At 39.7% G+C, this 19499-nt stretch overlaps 2 protein-coding genes across 2 annotated transcripts in view; one reads left to right on the top strand and one right to left on the bottom strand.

Annotated features, from left to right (window-relative positions):
• Positions 1-2625, bottom strand: part of ETFDH (electron transfer flavoprotein dehydrogenase) — a 36352-nt gene extending 33727 nt beyond the window's left edge. Inside the window, exon 1 of the mRNA XM_069097319.1 lies at positions 2419-2625. Coding sequence (XP_068953420.1) covers positions 2419-2452 — 34 coding nt within the window. The 5' untranslated portion in view covers positions 2453-2625. The remainder of the gene's footprint in view (positions 1-2418) is intronic.
• Positions 2626-3000: 375 nt separating this feature from the next.
• On the top strand, positions 3001-9829 carry CUNH4orf46 (chromosome unknown C4orf46 homolog). The gene is made up of 2 exons (XM_069097327.1): positions 3001-3367; positions 7261-9829. Exons 1-2 carry the CDS (start codon positions 3143-3145, stop codon positions 7432-7434), a joined length of 399 nt encoding a protein of 132 aa, XP_068953428.1. The 5' UTR covers positions 3001-3142; the 3' UTR covers positions 7435-9829.
• The last annotated feature ends 9670 nt before the right edge of the window (positions 9830-19499 follow it).

Raw genomic sequence — 19499 nt, 5'->3', positions numbered from 1 at the left:
ATATTTGTAATCTCTATAGGCATTGTGAATATGGCATTGCTGATACAATGACTTGCCCAAGGTCACATTGCTAGTGAATGTTAAGTGTCTGAGGCCGGATTTGAACTCAGGTCCTCCTAACTCCAGGGACGGTGCTCTATTCACTGTGCCTCCTAGCTGCCCCTTTGGTATACATCTTATGGAACTCTGGAGTCTAGTATGACAAATTTATCAAGTACAAGTTTTTTTTTTTTAATGGTCTTAAAAATCTGACAATTCATCAAATATCCATTTTTTTTCCCATTCAGAATTATGCTTAGCTTTGCTGGGTATGATATTTTTGCTGGAAACCCAGTTCTTTTGCTCTTTAATATATAGTGTTCCAAGACCTGTGGTCTTTTAGTGACAGAAATGCTAGGTCTTGTGTGATTCTAACTTTGGTACCACCATATTTAAATTGTTTTTTTCTTGTTGCTTGTAATATTTTATCCTTGAGCTGGGGGTTTCAAAATTTGCCTGTAATATTCTTGTGGATTTTCCTTGTAGGATCTCTTTCAGGTGATGATGGACAGATTTTTTTTTATTTCTACTATCCCCTCTTGTTCTATTGCTTCAGGACAATTTTCTTTAATTATTTCTCAGAATATTGTATCAAGATTCTTTTTTTGACCATACCTTTCAGGTAGTCTAATTATTCTTATGTTTTCTCTTCATGATCTGTTCTCCAAATCAGTTGTTTTCTTATGAGATGTTTCACATTCTTTTCTTTTTTTTTCATTCTTTATATTTTGTTTTATTATTTCTTGATCTTTTATAACTTTGCTGGTTTCCCCTTGCCCAATTGATTTTCAAGGAGTCATTTTCTTCCTTGAAATTCTAGATCTCCTTTCTAACTGGTTGACTTTCTTTTCATAATCTTCTTGTTTTTCTTGGATTGTTCCTATTTTTTTTAAGAAAGTTTTCCCTCAATCTCTCTCATTTGATTTTTAAAGTCTTTTTAAAGTTCTTCTATGAATTCTTTTTGGGTAGGTGACCATTTGACATTGCTCTTTGGGGTAGAAGAGGGTTTCTTTGCTTCACTATACTCCTCTGAAGATGACCCCCAGTCTTTTCCATTCCCACAGCAACTCTTTATGGTTTCATTCTTTCTCCTTTGCCTGTGCTTTTTAAAAAATAGCTTAATTTTTGTAATCACCTGTAGCCCTGGGGTGTGGGGGATGGTGCCTCTGGCCTCAGATCCTCCTTCAGTTCTCCTCTCTGACCTTGAACCCAAACCAAGACCTCCAGCCTCCTGTAAATGCTCACAGTCAGTAGTGTCTCTGGCCCACTGCTTCTGCATTCACCTGGCATGTGTTGTTTCCTTCTCACCCCCTGCCAAGTCCCTGCAGCACTGCTGGGTCTGGCATTTCTTGTCAGGGGAGGGTCCCCTGATCTTCCAGAGCTCAGGTATCCAACCCCCTCCTCACTGTGCAGAGGGTAAAAAAGTTCCTGTGGCTGACTGAGGCAGTCACCCAACATAGCTAACCCCACTTTGTTGTTAAAGTAGTCCCTAGCCAGGAAGTGTTTACTCTTCACAGGAACCACTTCCAGGGACTTATCTTCAGATCTTCTCTGATTGTCCCAGGAGGACTCCAGTTCTGACACTTCTCTTATTTATTTTTACAGCTCTATGTTTGCCCTGAGAAGCTGTTTTATGTGAAGGAAAATCTTGAGAGCTTGTAATTTTCTTCCTACTGTACCATCTCACCAGAGTCCTCTCCCCCAAAATACCTCTTTTAGCATATACCAGCTATGCTGACCTGGGCAAGTCTTACTAACCTTTATATATCTCCAAGAAGTTAACAGTGGGGTGGGGGTAGTTCCCACGCCAGGAATTCCCTACCCAGATGAAAACAGGTGTGTATTAAAATAAAAGGTAATATAATTATAGTAGCTTCAACAGCTGAAAAAAAAAAACCTCCTACTGCAACCAATACACTTTCACAACACTTTTCTTATTCTAAGAATTTTTTTCTCCTGAATTGCATGCGAGGAGCTGGGGAGTTGATTCTGGGCATCTCGTGGGCACCTTAATTGTGGTGTGACCATTCCCTTGGGCGCCCGGCCGGGCGGGTCGGACGCACGTGAGCTCCTGGCAAGGGTCACAGAAAGGACAGGCTCAGGAGTGAGGGGCGCGTCGAGAGGAGCTGCAGCCGGGGATGACAGATCCCCTCCACCCTTTACCTTTAACCCAGATGCCAGCCAGCCCTGCGCAGGGCAGTCCCTCGGCGCAGCTGCTCCGAGGTGAGGAGGCAGAGACTGGGAAAGTCGGTACGGGAGTCACAAAGACTGGCATGACCTTTGCCCTAGTTTTTTGGGGGGCGGGCTGGGCACCCCGCCTCCTTTCATTCCCTGCTCTTCCTCCTCCTTCCCCAGACCTCACTAGGGTCCCCAGCTCACCAGGGCTGGACAGCTTCGCCAGAGGCACCAACATGATGACAAGCACTTGGGGGGCTTCTACGGCTCCGAGACGAACGGGAGAAAACTACTAACTCTCAGCCACCGCAGGACCTCTAGGCCGCGGGGGGCGCCATCCTCTCTTCTCTTCACCGGCGCCTCTACTGACTTTCCTAGACGTCGCATCATTGACCCCACTTCGTTCCTTTCCCGCCTCTCTGGGATTCTGCGCAGGCGCAAAGGCCAAATAGCCTGACGGGATATGGAGTCCCTTAGTTCGTCTATTGAAGGTCCTCACCTCTCTAATGTGAACTTAAATGCAGAAGTTCACATCTTGAGGGAAGTCTGTGAATCCCATCATACAACGCGAGTGGAGGAGGGAACAAGACGAAGCAGAGAAGTGCATGTTGGGATCTGTAGTGCTCCCGGACCGGTTCAAGGGAGCGCCTGGTGGAGTAAATTTCTTTGCGCAGGCGTGATGGGATTATAAATGGAGCCTGTGTCCGGAATCTCATTGGCTGGTTCCAGGTACTCAAATTGACTTTGCTCTTGCTATTTCCCCTCCTCAACTGGGAGGGCGGTGCGAGAGGGAGGGAAGAGGGCGAAGGGTGAAAGGGGAGGGGCATCTTGGGCGCGCGCTGTTGAAAGACCGTTACTCTGAAGGTTGGTGTCTCTTCGTTTGGGCCACCCGGACCCTTCTCCGCCCTCCTGCCCCTTTCTGTTCACAATGGCCGAGGCCCGAGCTTCTCCGACGCCTCCTCCTCCTCCCCCGTCTTCCCCTTCGTCCCCGTTGGGCCGCGCCGCCGCCTTCTCCTTATCTCCCGAGCTCCCGGCGGTCTTGGCCGGAAGAATCCGGAACCACAGCCGGGGCAGGGGCCGAGCCGTGGACCCGCAGACCGTGGACCCGCAGACCGTGGACCCGCTGGAGGAGGTCGAGATGCAGATCGATGATGTGAGTACGTCGGGCGCCCGCCCTCGGTTCCCGGGAGTCCCCCTCCTTCCTCCCCTGCTTGGCCCGGCTGAGACAAAAGCTCCGCTGCGGCCGCGCAGGGGCCGCCCCGAGAGCCGAGGACGCGGTGTTCCTGGGAGCGGCCTCGGCGGGCCATATCCCAGGTCCGCCGGATTTGTCCTCGAACACTGGGCCTTGGGCAGTGAACGGGCTAAACTCACCAGACCCTTCCCCCTCAAACGGCCTGATCTTGACTTCGGAACTATCTCGCTGCCCATCCCTCTGAATCCCTCCCCAATCCCTAGTGGCGCTACTGAGTCTGCGTGGGAACACAACTCCTCTCCGCCGTGAAATCTTCCCACCCGAGCTTTGGGGGATTTTCTGGAGACGGCCCCGAGCTTGCCGTGCTCTCTCCCGGACTTTGGCTAGGCCCTGTTCCGGGTGTGGCTTCGGCTCCAACTCCGTGTGAGGAACTCAGCGGGGCCAGATCGCACTGACGGGATCCGATACATTTGAGAATCGGTTTATGAGCATTTATTAGAAACCTATTATTTATGTGCCAGGCTTTGTGCTGGGGGCACCAGTACAAAGAATGAAACATCTCTATGTGTACCAAACAGAGTCAAATAGAGTTTAAAAGTCCCGGCTCTGTAGGGGCTTTTCTTCAGTTGAGGTGTTAAGCCACCACACCTCAGAAAGGTAAATAGAAATTTCATACAAGAATAGTTATTTGAATCTGGGTCTTGTAGGAGGTGGCACCTCAGCTATGCTTTAAAGAAACCAGGAAAAAGGGAGTGCATTCCAGACTTAGGGGGAACACCAGCATGTAGCAGGAACTTAATATTTGCAGGTGAGGTAGGGATTCCCACCTGCTTGCCCACAAACTGAGGGTACCTGAGCTTTTAATGCTTAACTTGGCCCTGATTGGCTGTGTGACCTAGAGCAAATAACTTAAGGACCTTCGTCAGCCTCAGTTTCTTCACTTGTAAAGTGGGGATAATAATCATAATCATGAGGATCAAATGAGATAATATTTGTAAAACCCTTAGTACTATGCACATAATACAGGAACTTGTTTGCTCTCCTTGTTTCACCAGTCATATGCTAGACAATGGAAAGGTAATGAAGATTAATGAATTCCTTTGGTTTCTGGCCCCCCATCTTCTCTTCCCAGTAAGGAAATAACTGATGCATTAGTTTGATTGATTTCCGAAAACAGTAGTTATAGGTACCTCGTTTTTCTCCCTGTCACCTTGCATGGTACCCTTTCAGGTTTTGCATTGACAGACTTGTGAAATCCTCTCCTCCAGTAATAGCAAAAAAGCTATTTGTTTCCAGCAAAGACTGAAGAAAGGGAAATAGATTTAGATTGCAGAAGGAAGGATTATAGTTATAAGGGATTTTATGGAGTGAGTTACTAGGTTAGGGAATCACTTGGAGAACTTTTAAGAGTGAACCCACATGTTCAGAATGGAAGCAGGGAAACCAGGTTTTGTTCAATATATACTGTTGATTTTAATTAATTTTAGATGACTATTAGACATATTTTAAATTTTTTCTCCTCTAGATAATCTTTAAAAATAATAGGACAGCCTTCCTCAGAAAAGATGGGTTAAGTTTCTCATTTAGGATATATATCTGTCAGCACTTGAACATGCTTTTATACTTATTCCTGTACTTTTAAAAAACCATTAAATAAAGAATACTTATACTTGGGAAGAATAATTTAGGTTTTGGGAGTGGGGTTGTGGAAACTGTTCTAGAGACAAATATCCTGGAACAATGGGTAAAAGTATGTGCTAGAATCCTTTATATCACAGACCAGATAGATAACCTGTGTGACCTTGGGCATGCTCTATGGCCTCTTTGAGTCTCAGTTTACTCAATCTGTAAAGAGATGGTGTTGGATTATGATTTCTAAAATGACTTTGCGGGGGTAGTTTTGTTACTTTACTATGAACCTAACAAATATCAACAAATATGAATATTTTCATATACAAAAAATACAGAAAAAAGATTATACATGAAGCGGAATCTATTATATAAAGTTTTTTTTTAATGTTATCAACTTTACTCTGCAGCTCTGTCATTACCTATTCTTACATGCCATCCCTTGTGATAAATAAGTATAGTAAAAAAAAATTCACATTTTGTCCTTTTCTGAAAATGAATGTCTCATTCTTGACCTGCATCTAATTCATCTTCTCTCTGCAAAGAAGTAGGAAGTATCTATCATCCTCAGTCCTCTGGAGTTATGATTGGTAATTATAGCAAATCACTTTTTCAAAAACCACTTTTGTTCAACCATTCCCCCAGCTAATAGACACCCAATTGATGTACATTCCTTTAATTTCCAATTCTTTGCCACCACAAAAATAGCTGCCATAAATATTTTTGTATGAATAGGTTCTTTTCACTTAATTTTTTTTTTTTGTATACAGACCTGTGGGTGTAGTTCCAAATTGCTCTTCAAAATGGTTGAATCGGTTCACAACTCCACCAACAGTGTATTAGTGTCCCAATTTTCCCACATCCCCTCCAAAATGTATTATTTTCCTTTTCTGTCATAATTGCTAGTCTGATAGATGTGAGTGAGGTTTTATTTTGCATTTCTTTAATCAGTTATTTAGAACATTTTTTTCATCTGACTATATAGATAACAGATTTTTTTTTTTTAATTTGAAAACTGCCTGTTCATATCTTTTGGCCATTTAGTTAGGGAATAACGTGTGTTATACATTTGACTCAGCTCTCTACATATTTGAGAAATGAGATCTTTATCAAATTTACTTGCTGTAAAAATTTTTCTACAGCTTTCAGCTTTCCTTTTGATCTTACTTGCATTGGTTTTGTTTGTGCCAAATTTGAAATTTAAAATATTAAAAATTGCCCATTTTACATTTTGTAATGCTTTCTATCTCTTGTTTGGCCATAAATTCTTCCCTTTTCCATGGGTCTCACAGGTAAACTATTCCTTGTTCTCCTAATTTATTTATATCACCCATTATTCTAAATCGTGTACCCATTTTGACCATATTTTGGTATACGGTATAAGATGTTGGTCTGTACCTAGTTTCTGCTATACTGTTTTCCTATTTTCCCAGCAGTTTTTGCCTTTGCAAAATTTATCAAACATTAGATTACTATGGTCATTTACTACTGTGTATTGTGTAACTAATCTATTTCCCTGATCCACCCTCTTATCTTAGCTACTACCAGATTATTTTTGATGATTATCATGTTGGCATACAGTTTGAGATCTGGTATAGTTAGGATGCCTTCCTTTACTTTTTAAAAAAAAAATTCCCTTGATGTTCTTGACTTTTTGTTCTTCTAGATGAACTTTATTATTTTTTTCTAGCTCTATAAAATAATTTTTGGTAGTTTGTTATAGCATAGAATAAGTAAATTAAGTGGAATTATCATTTTTATTATATTGGTTTGGCCTACCCATGAGCAATTGATATTTTTTCTGATTGTTTAGATTTGACTTTGTATAAAAAAGTGTTTTGTAATTGTGTTCATATGGTTCCTGGGTGTCTTGGCAGATAGACTCCCAGGTATTTTATAATGTCTACAGTTATTTTAAGTGGAATTTCTCTTTCTATTTCTTGCTTCTGAACTTTGTTGGTAATATTGATAGGACCTTTAATATCCGTTTTGAATTTATTTGGGTAGGTGGTATGAGACAATGACTTGGTTAAAAAATTTTGGTCACCCTGAAACGAGATCTTATATAGATTTTGTTTTGTTTTTTTTAATACAAAGTTTCACACAAAATCTTGATTCGAGTCTCTATATTGTTATATTTGTTGGAAGGTTTGTGGTGACCACTATTGTGAAATAAACTACAATACTTTGATTCTTCTGTTTACTCTCTTTTTTTAAAATTACAGGCAGCCTTTTCATTAATTAAACTTCTTGAGGCCACATCTGCTGTTTCAGCCCAGGTGGAAGAGCTGGCATTCAAATGTACCGAAAATGCAAGATTCCTTAAAACATGGAGGGGTCTGCTAAAAGAAGGCTATGATTCCTTGAAACCAGATAACCAATACAGCACAACCAACTAGATGTTGAAATAATGACTGCTTTAGGAAATTGGAGGCAGATTTGCTACATGTATAATGCTTGCACTTTTTCCCATGTGATATTTGCACCTATGGATGTATAAGACTTTACTTCCAACAGTTATGCATATTTACATCACTTTGCTTTGTAACTGAATATTAAGACCTTACTTCCTTGTGTATCTTTCCTGTTTTAAAAAGGAAAATATTTACTTAATTTTGACTCTGAATTGTATTTGATCTTTTTCCTGAGTCAATTTGTGCCTACTAAACTTTCACAAGCTTATTTTACTTTTAAAAGTAATTTTGATCTGTGATTAGTAACTCAGTTTTTAAATGCTTTAAAATTTACAAATACCTTTCTCAACAACAACCTTGGACTAGGTGTACGTGTTACATTTTAGTACTTCAGTAGACCTGTGATCTCATCAATGAGGATACTCCCTCCAACAGTATAGATCACAGCCCATTCATGCCTTCTCTTTTGCAGCTTTTATTTATGTACTCTTAGCAGTTTGCCCTAAAGGATTTATTCACCTTGTTGAAGGTCTTCCTTTTAAAAGTCTTTTAAAATTATGCTGGTTAGGGGCAGCCAGGTGGCTCAGTGAGTAAGACCACCTGCTCCAGTGTTGGGATGACCTGGAGATCGAATCCTGGGCTCGTTCACTCAGCACCACACCCAGAAATAACTGGCCCTGTAATCTTGAGCAAGTTACTTAACCCCAATTGCTTAAAAAAAAAATTATGCTGGTACCAGAGCAGTACTCCAGGCTGTTCATCTGTTGTTCCTCACTTTTGCTATTTGATTGGCCCACCATCTTTTCTGATAATGCATCTCTAGGATGATAGCTTCTGGGCTGCTACATTGTGCACATAATTTTTGGTGATGTGTTATACTACTTGTTTATGCTCACCATGTTTCACTTTTGTCCCTTTGGATCACCTAAAGTTTTAGATATTGTGGCGTTCTGTGATTCATAGCTATATTGTTTTAGTGGAAGAATATTGCTTTAAAAGAAAAAAGGATTTTTAGATCAGGAAGCAGTTTGGAATTATTGAAAGTACTGTTATTTTTGAAAAGCATTCCAATCTGTATTCTTGCTATTCAGCCCTGGGTCCAATTTATTGTCCATCTGAGAGTATGTCTAAGATACTAATAGCCAACTCAGTACCTACTCACTTGTATATTATATAGGTCTAGGATAATGACCATTAGGAATTTCTTCATCCACTTGGTTTTTCCTGTCTTTAATGTTGGGTCAAACTCTGCATACTATATGAGTATTCTCATTTTCCTGATGCTGAAACTGAGTTTCAGAGAAAGTGTGAGAGCTAGAACTTGAATTCCAGGACTTTTGGCTTCTGGTTTTATAATTCTTTCTACTAAATCACACTGTCTAGTATTAGTTCTTCCCAGGTTCAGTGCTGAATTGCCAATGGAAATGTTTTTTTTTCTTCATGTTTCTAGAATGGAAATAGTGGCCAGTGGAAGTATTGGCCATTTTCCCCTCCTTTGAATGTACAATATAAAGCTTCCTTGAGTAGAAAAAAAATTTTTTTCTCCAACAGAGGTATAGATATATTCTTTACCTGAACCACTGCCTTACTTCATTTAAATATATGTAAACACAATAGATGTGTACTTTTTAAAAGTATGAATGATGAAAGAGGTTTTTTTTAGCTTTTTATGAAACCTGAGATTTCACTCAAAACATTTTTGAAAGTTGCATGGGACACATGTATATCCCCCATGTTTCTCTACTGAGCTGCAATTTTTTTTACTGATAATTACAGTTTCTTATATCTAATCCTTTTGTACATTTGATTATTTTTAAAGTGCCTTATGCTTGTATGGTATTACTTTGTGATGTATGTAAGTTAGTGTTTCTGTAGTAATTTGTATGTAACTTTTAGTGTTTCTGTAACTCCTTTGAAAGTAGTGAATTGTTTTAATTGTTTCAGTGTTACTGAATTTAAAATTCATTCTTAGATACTTTTCATAAATTCTATAGGGGTCTGTCTGTGATAGCCCCAGTTTTTTTCCTGAATCTTTCATTGCTCCTTTGGTTAGTTTGCACTGTGTGTTGATACCAAAGTTATCTAAATCTGTTACATAAAATCTGTGAAATCTGTATAATGTTAAGAATTTTGTGTAAATAGGTGCTTAAAGAATTAAGTTTTGAAACCCCATAATGGGAGAGATAAAAGAGAGTAACTGTTGCCATATTTTATCTGAAGAAGATAAAGAAGTTTAGCAAAAGAGCTGGTGGACCATTCTGTACTATATAACCTGTACCAAAAAGGTAGTTATTTCAATGATGGAGGAAATATTTTTAAAAGAATTTGGTGGAAACAACAATTTTATTTATGTAAAAATAAACTTTTTTCATAAAGCAAATTTTGAGGCTTCATTTATTTTTAAATTCATTTAACAAAATGATTCAACACATTTGACCTACATTTCCAACTCTGTTGAATTTCTTTGGAATTTTATAAACCATAATAGGCAAATTAGTTAAAATTTCATATCCTCATTTCACCTTTTTTCACCTTTTCCTACCTCTTTTGTTTTTTTTAAAGAGCACTTGCTAAGTATCATACCAAAGCGATGCCATGAAGAAACAGTGCTTTGTCATTTTCTTTTAATTTATGGTCACAGAGTCTATTTGACATTTTGTTGCCCGGTTGCCAGAACCATAAAATTTCCAAGCAACAATCCTAGACTTTTAACAACTTCAGAACCTATGTCAAAGAATTGTTAAGGTGGGTACAAAATATCATCCTGGCAGCATGCTTGTTACTTGGAAAGTCCCATAAGAATGGGCAAAGATGAGGACAAACTCACTAAGTGCACTCTCATAGGTTTAGTGTAGAAGATTCCCAAGTCTATATATCCTCTAGTATGTTTTCTAAACTGAAAGTTCTAAATCACTTCCTTTTGGACATTTTAGACTGTCCGGGGATCTAAAATTTAACATATTCATCTTTTGTCCTCAAACTCTCTTTTTCTCTACTTTTTACTTTGGGGCACCACCAGTCCTCCCCTGTCACTCAGGATTACCTCAGTGCCATTGTCATCCTAACCCTCGTCTGTTTCCAGATGTTCTCTCTCTCACTAACATAGCCACTGCCTTGATTCAGGTCCTCTGCGTGCCTCTCCTGGATTGTTATATACCCTTCTAATTGGTCTTGCCTTAAGTTTCTTCATTTAGATACTGCAGTGATTTATTTATAGTGTAGGTTTGGCAGTCTTCGAAGTAGACTTCAGAATCTCCCAGGATTAAATAGACTTTCTTGTCATTTAAAGCTCTCTCTAACCTTCAGCTCCTTCTTACCCTTTTAGTCTTAGACTATTTCTTCTATCCACTCTATAGTTCAGCTGTGCTGGCCTACTTACTGTTCCTCACATACCATGTTCTACCATCTCCCTGACTTTTTTTCTTCTTTAAACAAAGGAGTGCAGAGTCTACTCACAGGCCATCCCAGTCTCATTGGCACAGGAGCTTTTAAAGCAAGGCTCAGCCTTGCTGGCAGTGCCATCTCCCTGCCCTTACACTGACCCTCTTGTCTAGAATGCATCCTCTTCTCACCTTGGCCTCTTAGTTTTCCTGGCTTCAAGAAATTGAGATTCCATTTTCTGCAAAAGGTCTTTCCTACTTCCCTTAGCTGCCAGTGGCTTCTGGTCTGTGTGTTATCTTGTATTTTCCTGTTGACAAGTTGCGATCTCTATCACAATGAGCTTCATGAGGGCAGTCATTACTTTTGTTTTTCTTTGTATCCCCAATATTTAGCACAATGCAGGCCGCTGGATGGTTAACACTCGTTAAGAGTCAGAGTATGTAGGACAGCAATAAGTAGGAATCGCCTGTGCTGCTTTTCTGGCTCCCACAATATTAAATATATTATGTGAGCAATTAAGTGCTTATTTAGTCTTTGAAGTGGCCCACTTTGCTTTGAGGTCACTCCCATAATTCTAGACACATAGATTGCTTTCTCTAATACTAGGCACGGAAATCAGATTGCTTGAATGAATGAAAAATCCTTAAGGTCTTATTATATTTCAGATCACTATGCTGAGGGATGAAAATAGAATCAGAAAAGCAAGACAGTCCTTGTTCTGAGGGATTTTAACATTTTAATAGAAGAACACTATCTTAGGTTTCAGCTGTAAGTCAAATGGAATGGCATGGTAGTCCTTGGAGTGTAGCAGCAAAATGGTAATGGATGGTCTTTAATGACATTTCCATTGATAAAACCATATTGGTTCTAATTGTTGAACCTTTTGACAGTGTCAAGGATTTTGGTGTCTAGAACTTTTCTGTTTTCAGTAGATGTAGTTGTGGAGGAGTCAGGGGCTGCAGTAATTGCAGAGGCTATCAACTATCATGTCTGCAGGTGATTCTTAGATTTATTTGTCTAACCTTAACCTCTCTCTGGGACTCTAGTCTCACATCTCCAGCTGCCTACTGGACACTTCAAATTGCACATCTTCTTAGTATCTTAAACTCAACAGGTCTAAAACTGAATTTTCTCTGCCCTTTCTAACCCTGTTACTGTAGAGCAGGTCTGTACAACCTGTGACCTGCCAAAGGATTTCGGGCAGCCCATGAAAAATGTAGAGGAAAACATCCTCTACATTTTTCATGGGCTGCCCGAAATCCTTTGGTGTACCAGTGTGCTGTAAGTGGCCTGTGGCCTCCAGTTGTGCAGGCTTATTATAGAAGGTACTAACACTTTTCCAATCACCTTGGCTTGCAACTTGAGTGCCCTCCTGTACTCAATATTCTCAACCCATGCCTCTGTCCATAGCTAATCAGTTGCCAAATCTTGGAATTTCTGCCTTCATTAACATCTCTTTTATGCTCCCTCTGCCCCCCAATAATCTCCAGTAGCTCCCTGGGATCCCTATCCCTCCAATATCAAATATAAAACCCTCTGTTTGACTTTTAAAGCTGTCCATAACCTGTCCCCTTTCTTTTCAGGCTTCTTATATCTGACACCTCCCCATGTATTCTGTCATCTAATGACATTGATCTTGCTATTCCTCTCTCAAGATATTCCATCTCCAAACTCCTGGCATTTTTACTGGCTTTCCCTCATGCCTAGAACTCTCCATTCTAATTTCCACCTCCTAGATCTCCCAGCTCCCATAAGTACCAGCTAAATTTCCACTGTCTACAAAGAGGGCTTTCTGACCCTCATTGCTAGTGCCTTGAATATTCCCTTTGTTGGTTATCTCCAATTTATCCTGTATTTATCTTATTTGTACATAATTGTTAGACTATTGTCTCTTTAGACTTCCTATCAGTGACTGCCTTTCTTTTTTCTTTTATTTTTTTACATTTAAATAAATGAATTTTATTTTACTTTATTTTATTTTTTAAATTAAATTTTATGTTTATTTTTAGCTTACATCATTCATTTCCACAAGATTTTGAGTTACAAATTTTCTCCCTATCTTTCCCCTACCCACCACCCCAAAACAGTGATCCCACTGTATACTCCCTCCCCCAATTTGCTTTCTCCTATTTCCTCCCCTATCCCCCCTCCAACTTTCCAGTAGGGAAAGATGGATCTCTATACCCCAGTGCCTGTATATCTTATTTCCCAGTTGCATGTAAAAAAATATTTTTTTAAACATTTGATTTTAAAACTTTGAATTCCAGATTCTTTCCCTTCCTCCCTTGTTACCCACTCCTACTACGAAGACAAGCATTTCAATATAGGTTGTGTATATATGTGTAGCTATGCAAAACATTTCCATAGTGGATATATTGTGAAAGATTGACTATATTTCCCCCCATCCTATCCTACCCCCCACTTGTTCTATTCTATACTTTCACCCTGTCCCTTTGCAAAAGTATGTGCTTTCAACTTTCCTCCCCCCCAACCTGCCCTCCCCACCATCATCTCCGCTCTCATCCCCTTCCCCCCTACTCTCCTGTTGGTCAAGATACCCTATTTATTGTGTATGTCATTTCCTCCCTAAGCCAAATTCAATGAAAGTAAGGTTGACCCATTCCTTTTTGCCTTCCTGTTCTTTCCCTCCATTGTAACAGTTTTCCCTGGCTCTTCTATATGAGTTAATTTACCCCATTCTGTCTCTCCCCATCTCCTCTCATTATATTCCTCTCTCATCTCTCAATTTCACCTTTCAAGTATCATTCCTTCCTATTCAATTGATCCTGTGCCCTCTATGTATACCTGTACACATATATACTCACACTCACATATGTAGTCATACACCCATATACCCTCCTATATAGACATGTATGTATGTATACACACACACACACATATATATATATATATATATATATATATACATTTATATTCACTTCAACTATTCTCGTACTGAGAAAAGTTTCATAAGTTATAATTATAGTTTTTCCATGTATGAATGTAAATAGTTCAACTTTGATAAGTTCCTTATGATTTCTTTTCCCTGTTTACCTTCTCATGCTTCTCTTGCTTCTTGTATCTGAATGTCAAATTTTCTATTTAACTCTGGTTTTTTCATCAAGAACGCTTGAAAGCTCTCTATTTCATTGAATGATGATATTTCCCCCTGAAACATGATACTCAGTTTTGCTGGGTAGGTGATTCTTGGCTTTAATCCCAGCCCCTTTGACCTCCAGAATATCATATTCCAAGCCCTTTGATCTCTCAGTGTAGAAGCTGCCAGATCCTATGTTATACTGATTGTGTTTCCACAATATTCAAATTGTTTCTTCTTGGCTGCTTGTAATATTTTCTACTTGATCTGAGAATTCCAGAACCTGGCTATAATATTCCTAGGAGTTTTCTTTTTGGGATCTTTTCAAGAGGTGATTGGTGAATTCTTTCAACCTCTATTTTGCCCTCTGGTTCTAAAACATCAGGGCAATTTTCCTTGAGAATTTCTTGGAGGATGATTTCTAGGTTCTTTCTTTGATCATGCATGTCTTTCAGGTAGTCCAAGAATTTTAAAATTATCTCTTCTGGATCTATTTTCTAGGTCAGTGGTTTTTCCAATGAGATATTTCACATTGCCTTCTATTTTTTCACTTGTTTGGATCTGTTTAATAGTATCTTTATTTCTCATGAAGTCACTAGCTTCCATTTGTTCCAATCTAATTCTGAAGGAATTATTCTCTTCAGTGAGCTTTTGAAATTCTTTTTCCATCTGGCAAATTTGGCTTTTTAAGGCATTCTTCTCCTGATTGGCTTTTTGAGCCTCTTTTGCCATTTGAGTTAGTCTACTTCTTAAGGTGTTATTTTCTTCAGTCAGGTTGTTGACTCTCTTTTTATGATTTTCTCGCATTGTTCTCATTTCTCTTCCCAATTTTTCCTCCACTTCTCTCACTTGATTTTCAATATCCTTGATCTCCTCCATCGCCTGTAACTAGTTCATATTTTTCTTGAAAGCTTTTGGTATAGGAGTTCTGACTTCATTGTCTTCCTCCTATTCCATGCTTTGATCCTTTTTGTCCCCAAAATAGGAATCTAAAGTCGGATTGCTGTGCTTGCTTTGCTTCCTTTGCTTGCTCATGTTGCCACTCAATTACTTGACTTTTGAGCTTTTTGCCACAGTAGAAGTCTGCTTTCAGAGAGGAGAGCTTTGTCCCAAATTGCTGGGGTTTTCACAGCTGCCGGAGCTATTAGTTGGGTGCTCTCTCTGAAGCTTCCACATGCTCTGGCTTACTGGTCACACACCTTAGGACCTCCACTGTAGACAGCAATCCAGATCCAAGTAGGTTAAACCAAGAGCAATTCTCAGAATGATCGTTTGGTCATGCAGGCTAGGAGCTCTCAAGCCCCCAAGTGCAGTGGCCACTGTGCCTCAGCTCCTCCCTTTGGGGCAGAGGCCGGACCTCCCTCCCTGACCCCCTGTTCACAAAGTCCACACTGATCTCTCACCTTATCTTTGGCATTTATGGGTTGATAATTCTGGAAACCACCACAGCTGCTGGTTATCTACTGTCCCGAAGTCCCTCCAGCTGTGGTTGGTTGGGGGCCATCCTGAGGCTAAAACCTCTGGCTCATGCTGGGCTGGGCTGTGCTCCCAGCATGTTGCAATGGACCCTTCCTGTCAGCCTGCCAGGCTGGCTTCATCAGGAAATTTGTTTCCCTCTGGTACTTTGTGGGTTCTGTAGCACTAAAGTTTGTTTAGAGTCATTTTTTATAGGTATCTGAGGTGGTTATGGGGGGAGCACATGGAGTTTTCCTGCTTCTAAGCCACCATCTTGGCTCTGCCCCCCTGCCTTTCCTTTTTCCTATTGCCATCTCTTAGCACAGTACCTAGAACTGTAGTAGGTGCTTACCCCCATAAGGGGCACTTAGACTATAACTAGGCTAGAGGCAGGGCCAGAGGGTGTGTGTGTGTGTGTGAGTAATTCTTTATTAAGCCACATACTATGTGCCAGACACTGTGCTAAGCACTTTACTAATATCTCATCTGTCTTTACATCAACCTTGTGAATTAGGTGCCAGTTTTATTCCCTTTTTTTAAATTTAGGGGTTTTTTATTTTTTTATTTATTTAGTTTTATTTATTTATTTTATAGTTGAGGGGACTGGGGCACACACAGGTTAAGACTTGTCTAGGATCAGGAAGCTAGTAAATGTTTCTGGCTGGATTTGAACACAAGTTTCCCTGACCCCAAGCCTCTGGAGATGAGGTGGTGGGGAAGGATGTTGCCATTACTGGAACTGTTCACCAGAGTCTGAGAGGACATGATAGCAGTGGTTTGACTGGCTGGATCTTATGTGTCCCCTATTTAGGGCACTTATTTTGCTAGCTACTCAGTTAACGAGGCTGGCTTTTCCTTACCAGTGGTGGTACTTGCTCAGCAGTTGGCATTGTTGGTAGCTGTGTAAAAGAAAATGCCAAGTGAACTTTGGTTTTTAGTCACCATTTTTAATTATTCATGTCTCTGTCCTCTTTTGTTGGTGTGTTTTGAACTGAGCTACATTTGGGTTCAGTCCTTGTTCAAGTTTGTAAACATTCTTTACATTAAATTGAAAGAGCAATTCTGAATGGTCAGATACCTCAATCTTCTGAAACATTTCCTTGGAAACATACTGATATTCTAGAGAAATTACATGCCCATTTCCTTCCCCTGAGTATTTTAAATACATTATATTGTGAATCATAGGAAGAAATTGAAAGAGAAAGCCCAGTGCTGCAAAAAAGGTTCAGGGATGACAATGCTGTATTATTACTAGTGGTAGCACAAGGAAACCAAGTATGCCCTTGACTCTTGAAATTTACTACATTTTATAAATGGCAGGGATGGGGTGCTTTGGTGCTTGTGCTTGAATGACATTTCCAAAATCACATTTCTCCCTAGCCTTAAAACACTGTCCCTAATGGTTTCTCTCTAGGAAAACAGGACAGGATGATCTAGCAAAAAACTTCATGATACAGTAGCCAGCTGCACCTATAGAAATTATTAGTTTGAACCAACTGTGTACTGGCTGAACTGGCTATGTACTGGGTCATAAAGATATTTACTACTCACTGGCCTATCATATGTGTGTGCTAGACTTAGACATATTCATACTCCTTTCATTTATCTTGTCCAACAAGACATTGATGGGGGCAATCTGGGTATTTTTCAGTCAGCCCTGACTGCTAGTTGACTTAGTGATGTTGTAGACCTAAAACCATACCTCTATGTAGCCCCCTCTCCCAGTGAATTCTGGGTAAAATACCTGCCCAGTAGATACTAAAAGTACATCTTCCTTTAAGAACTGACCCCTCCTTAACCACTCCCTAATCTCTCCCTGAATCACCTAGTTAGTATATCTGGCACATGTTTTATTATAGAGTATCCTATATAAACTTTTAACTATGTCCCTCTAAGGTTATAGGTTCTCTAAGAACTCTTGTCCACTGAAAAGCATAACAATCTTTGCCACCTTGACTTAAAGAATGCTTGCATCCACGAATTCATTCCAGATGGTTCTGGCCCTGTCTGGAAATTTCAGTCTTGGGGTTCCTGGACTTTGTCAACCCCCATCAGTAGGACTGGCTAGATTTTGGGGGGGGGGCAAAGTATATTTTCTTTTCTTTTCTCTTTTTTTTTTTGCTTTCTGGAGGGGGGAAGGCAGGGCAATTGGGGTTAAGTAACTTGCCCAAGGTCACACAGCTATTGTGTTAAATGTCTAAGGCTGGATTTGAACTTGGGTCCTCCTGACTCCAGGGCTGGTGCTCTATTTATTGTGCCACCTAGCCGCCCAGCAGAGTATATTTTTCAAAGCAGGGAAGGTCTTCAAATTCCCTTAGGTTCATTAATTGGCAGGAAAGATCTTCAAATTGCCATTACCATTACAACTATTTAGCTTTTGAAGTCCCTTCCAATTCTGAGGTTTTGTGATTTGTGAAAAAGATAGTCTGGCAACATTTAAGGTGTTGGTGATCTCTAGGAGGCAACGTGACTGTTAAGAACAAGGAATGCCAGGTGGCGCAGTGAGTAAGAGCACTGGCCCCAGAGTTGGGAGACCTGGAATCGGTTCCGGCCTCAGATACTCAGCACCCACACAAAAATAACTGGCTGTGCAACCTTGAGCAAGTTACTTAATCCCGATTGCTTTAAAAAAAAAAAGAAAAAAAAGAACAAGGAATGCCAAAGTAACCTCATTTCCTTTTTTGATAGGGTTATTATAGATCCTTATGGAGGTAGTGTGGTAGAACTGGTAGAGAATTGCTTCTGGATCTAGGGAGACATGGGTTCAAGCATAACCTCTGAAATAAATGACTATTGTCATCCCTTGCAAATCCCTTAACCACTCATTGCCCCAGGCAACTCTAGGATTATAATTTGCTTGAAAAGTACTGATTTGCATTTCCTTTCTGGGAATTCCATAGCACAAATTCAGATAAAGAGAATGCTGCAAACAGGTGCTTTGATTTCACGAAGACATTTTACAAAATTTCTTGTGATATCCTAGTGTAAATCATGGAGAAATATGAGTTGGATGGTAGTACAAATAGTCAAATGGAGTTAAAAGCTAATTAAGCAACCGTGTCCAAAGTGCATTGACTGATGGTTAAACTGGATGAAGCTCTCTAACATAGCATGCAACCACATTTTGTATTTAGTTTTTTTTTTTTTGTCATATTTTACCTTTTTCATTTTTTTAACCAGTAACTTATATAAAGGAATAGAACCAATGGCACTGGAAATCATCTGCTCTACATCCTTTTAAAGATAGGGAAGCTGAGTCCTAGAGACTTAAAATGACTTGTTTAAGGTTCCATATCTGGTTAGCTACAGCTAGATCAAAACCAGATCGAGACCAGGTGTCCAGTGACCTTCCATTATAGCATGCTATCTCAAACACACTTGTCCAATTAATAGACAAATAATGCTGGGTGTTATACTAAATGTGATGAATGACAGCATGAATAATAAAAAAAAATCCTTAGAGGCAGTCTTGTATTTCAATTGTTTATTTATTCTGAATTTAATGAACACCAAATAGCAACAAAAAACTCATTTCCATTTATGAAGTAGAATAAAAAAAGAGGATTATATGTGAAAATGCGATTATGTACAGCTTGCTTTAAAAGAAGTATATAAATTCAACATGTTTCAAAAGAGATCTGCTTGTTTGTGTTCTTTTATTATTTTTTAAATGCTTTATTAACTTATGATTTACATCATTTGTTTCCGCCAGATTTTGAGTTACACATTTTCTCCCCGTTTTTCCCCCACCCATCCCCCCAAAACAGCAGTCCCACAGGATATCCCCACCTCCAATCTGCTCTCTCCCATATTTTCTCCCATACCCGTTTCGACTTTTCCAGTGGATCTCTATGCCTCAGTGCCTGTATATCTTATTTCTTAATTACATATAAGATGGTATTAATAATAGTATATATATATATATATACATACACACACACACACACACATATATATATATATATATATATATATTTGAATATTTGATTTTAAAACTTTCAATTCCAGATTCATTCCCTTCCCCCCCTGCCACCAACCCCCACTGGGAAGACAAGCAGTTCAGTATAGGTTGTACATGCGTGGCTAATGCAAACCAATAACGTAGTAGATATATTGT

This window comes from Petaurus breviceps, unplaced genomic scaffold (assembly GCF_028583685.1).
Source record: "Petaurus breviceps papuanus isolate PSGF00001 unplaced genomic scaffold, PetGlider_PUasm1.0 126, whole genome shotgun sequence".
Classification (NCBI taxonomy): Eukaryota; Metazoa; Chordata; class Mammalia; order Diprotodontia; family Petauridae; genus Petaurus; species Petaurus breviceps.
Note: the sequence above shows the minus strand (reverse complement) of the source record. Positions and strands in the feature narration are given on the sequence as shown.

Bases quoted from the DNA above. Each gene is read 5' to 3' on its own strand.
- CUNH4orf46 (XM_069097327.1), top strand. From the start codon at position 3,143: ATGGCCGAGGCCCGAGCTTCTCCGACGCCTCCTCCTCCTCCCCCGTCT. The intron at 3,368-7,260 runs GTGAGTACGTCG...TTAAAATTACAG, and splicing joins TCGAGATGCAGATCGATGAT to GCAGCCTTTTCATTAATTAA.